The 3,237-nt window shown below is 37.8% G+C and overlaps 1 protein-coding gene across 1 annotated transcript; it reads right to left on the bottom strand.

Annotated features, from left to right (window-relative positions):
- Positions 1-954: 954 nt before the first annotated feature.
- On the bottom strand, positions 955-2,826 carry LOC124170248 (putative nuclease HARBI1). Its single transcript, XM_046548972.1, has 5 exons — positions 2,735-2,826; positions 2,413-2,631; positions 2,028-2,236; positions 1,636-1,927; positions 955-1,275 (listed from the first exon to the last, which is right to left on the bottom strand). The coding sequence occupies exons 2-5, from the start codon at positions 2,590-2,592 to the stop codon at positions 1,243-1,245; spliced, it is 714 nt and encodes a 237-aa protein (XP_046404928.1). The 5' UTR covers positions 2,593-2,631; positions 2,735-2,826; the 3' UTR covers positions 955-1,242.
- Between the last annotated feature and the right edge of the window lie 411 nt (positions 2,827-3,237).

Here is a 3,237-nt window from a genome sequence, read left to right as displayed (position 1 = left end):
CAATATGAAGGTTGATTGCGTGTAGCTCTCGATTCAATTCTCCAATGTAGTAGTGGTCCATTGCTGAAATCAAGTTCCTGCTTTACATTTTTTATTACCTTCTCCTTGTTGTAAGATATGTTAGCAGCATAGAATATGGAAAGTGACCTTGAATAACCCTCCCCTGTTGCTCTTCCCTTTGATCAGTCCTACCATCATACAGTCATGTTTCATGATGGGACTGACTACCTCTTCAGGTTTTAATGAAAAGTAATTTTGCTAAGGTTTTCTTTAAATGATGCTAATTTCAATACAGAATTGTTTAATTTTATTAATTTCCTAAAATTTAATTGTCGAAGCCCATTTTTTGTCATATTATCTGATTGCCTATTCATCGTTCATGATTATTTTTCCATGAAATTGTATTTCCTCACAAATATGAAATGGACAAATTGAAAGGGCATAACATGGTCCGATGGTCCATGGATGTGCCTGCTAGATAAATTTTAGTATGTATAATACATAAAACATTTAATTAATTTCCACGCAGATAGAGGCCTGAAATTAGGGTTATAGCTATGAGAAGTAATTATAGCTCTTTTCTTATGCTTCATTTTGCTATCCATATTCATGCATTGCAAGGAACATGCAAAACTTGTGGGAGCCTAGAGCAAAAAGGGAAATGAAGGAACTATATACATGGTTTTAAATCAGAATAACATAATTTATTTATTAAGATCCATTGCAATTGAACAATTCACTATGAAAGTACGTGATGGAAGACACGTGCATTTATGTTGAAAGAATACACAAAAGGGATTGGCAGAATCCCATTAATTCAGAAGTAGAATTCCTCAGCAACCGCGGTTTGCCTCATCCGGATATTTTCAAACCATAATTTGCCTCGAGATGAAGTTGCCAATTTCAGCATAAGATACTGCGCAATGCAAGCAGTCCTGGAGTTGTGGATTGCACTGCAACCATGCTCCCTACTCGGCGAATTGTACAGAGATGTTTTACCCAATAATAGAAATAATGGATATGTTTACAAATGACAAGTTGAAGCTCATGATGCAAAATTTTCCAAAAAAGATGGCATGCATAGACCAATGAGACAAATGATATCCTTGGAGTCAGTAAGTATCCTCTATACCTTAGGTCTGCTTCCTGGGACAAGGTGCCACGCCACATGAAGTTATTTACTTCACACAAGATTTTTGGGGTCGTGAAGTTCTTCTCATTGTGTTTATGCAGAATCAAATCCTATGCCACGTTCTGAGGTTCAAGAACATTGACCTATTTAAAAGAAAAATGACATTGTATGATTTCGTTAGAACATGCATACCTTACAATTTCAGGGCTACATATAATGAGTAATCTAAGTCAATAGTACATTGTTGTTAGATCTGAAGATTAACATGGTGAATTCTCAATGGAGTACGCTGAATATAATCTTAAATCAAATCGAATCATATTTTATCAGTGAGCTTTCAAAATAAATGAAATTATGGAAGTTAAAATTGAAATCTTTCCAGCCATTGTCATACATATCTCCATTTCTGCATATCATTTCCTTCTTTGATATCACATAAAGTAAGCCAAATGGAGTTGAAATGGTAATTTTCATATCATATTAATTTTCCCAAAAATAATTACCTCTTCACCAAAATGCCTCTCTATGAATGCCGCCCGGATGGCATTTGGGCGACCGTGAACAGGTTGGAGTCTTTGTACAGGGACTTCCAACCTGGGCATAGCTGGCATACGATCAGGCATAGGATCATGATTCTGCATAGCCACATTGTGAAGAACTGCACAAGCCAAAATGACCTTCTGTGCAGTAAATAACTTCACGCGGAGCTTCATACTGAGGCATGGAAATCTACGTTTCCACACCCCAAATGTACGCTCCACGGTGCACCTTGTCCTAATGTGGGAGATGTTGTACCTGAAGGGTTAGTTTTCATAAAACACCATACTTAAGGCTTTGAGGTGCTATAACTTTTGTCAAAATTACAACGTGAATCACAAATTCTCTCCTTATTTACCTCCTCTCAGAAGCAGACTCTGGTCTTAAAACTGGTGTGAAAAGATATGGCAATAGAGGATACCCACTATCTCCGAGAAGGATGCCCTTCACCTCATTGGTCTCAAATTTCAGCTTAAGGCGACTATTGTGGAAAATTCTAGCATCATGAGCTGAACCTTGCCATCTGCAAACTATATCCATTATTTCCATATTTGGACCGGCAACGACCTAAGTTAAAATGAAATTATAAGATTCCACTTTAGCACTTGTTGACATAAAAACAATGAAATTGCATTCTAAATAGTAGTGCAGAAGAAACTTGAATAAATAGTAGTGTAACATCGAGAAATCTAACAACTTGGTGCAACATGATGACGATAAATTGGTAAATAAAATATACATACCTGCACATTTAGGGAAAACCACCCCTTCCGGTTTCTGTACAACTCGCCAAACTCCCCCCCCGGACTCACAATCGGAACATGGGTGCAGTCGATACAACCCACCACTCCAGGAAATTGAGCTTTTTCGTAAAAAGATCTCTTGCATCGAGCAGTATCTTCATCTGAACTTGGCAACTTCATGTACCGAGGTAATACTGCCACCAGGTCATTACTGATGCTCTGTAATGATTACCAAATATTTGTCATGAAACACCTTATAACTCTCCCCCTACAAATGGAAAGTTTACGCTCATACAAGTACCAAACTAAGGAGAAAGCATACCTTAATAATTTTGGACACCGTCCCCTGAGTAACCCCGGCCAGATCGCCGCAAACTAACTGCAAAAGGGATTTGAATATGTATTACATGATCAACGGAACAAAAACACATTTATAAATATTAAGTAAAAGATACCACATACCTGGAATGACCCGGTGGCGTAAAACCTCAAGGCAATTAGCAGCTTCAAAATATCCGGAATCGGCAAACCACGGTTGCTTAAACGCTCACTCCTCACGTAAGGTAATAAGACGTCTGATACCGTTCTCTTTGAGAAGCGATACCTTTGGAGGAATTCCGCTTCTGAATAAAACTCAATGGGATTCTGCCTATCCCTTAGGTGCATTCTTCCAACATAAATATACGGCTCTTCCATCACGTACCTTGCAAATTCTGCGTCCATGTTGATGCAATGGTTGTTTACTTCATTGCTATTACGGACTTCACTTTTTCGTTCTTTTTATACGTTTCCTTATAACAGGCATATATGATGAAATAAATAAAC

This window comes from Ischnura elegans, chromosome 13 (assembly GCF_921293095.1).
Source record: "Ischnura elegans chromosome 13, ioIscEleg1.1, whole genome shotgun sequence".
In the NCBI taxonomy this organism is placed as follows: domain Eukaryota; kingdom Metazoa; phylum Arthropoda; class Insecta; order Odonata; family Coenagrionidae; genus Ischnura; species Ischnura elegans.
The sequence above is the reverse complement of the archived record's forward strand: the minus strand, read 5'-3'. Positions and strand labels throughout refer to the sequence as shown.

Excerpts from the sequence above, each read along its gene's own strand:
- LOC124170248 (XM_046548972.1), bottom strand. The coding sequence starts at position 2,592 with ATGAAGTTGCCAAGTTCAGATGAAGATACTGCTCGATGCAAGAGATCT. Across the intron at positions 2,237-2,412 it reads GGTTTTCCCTAAATGTGCAG|GTCGTTGCCGGTCCAAATAT; the intron begins GTATGTATATTT and ends ATTTTAACTTAG. Across the intron at positions 1,276-1,635 it reads AGAGGCATTTTGGTGAAGAG|GTCAATGTTCTTGAACCTCA; the intron begins GTAATTATTTTT and ends TCTTTTAAATAG.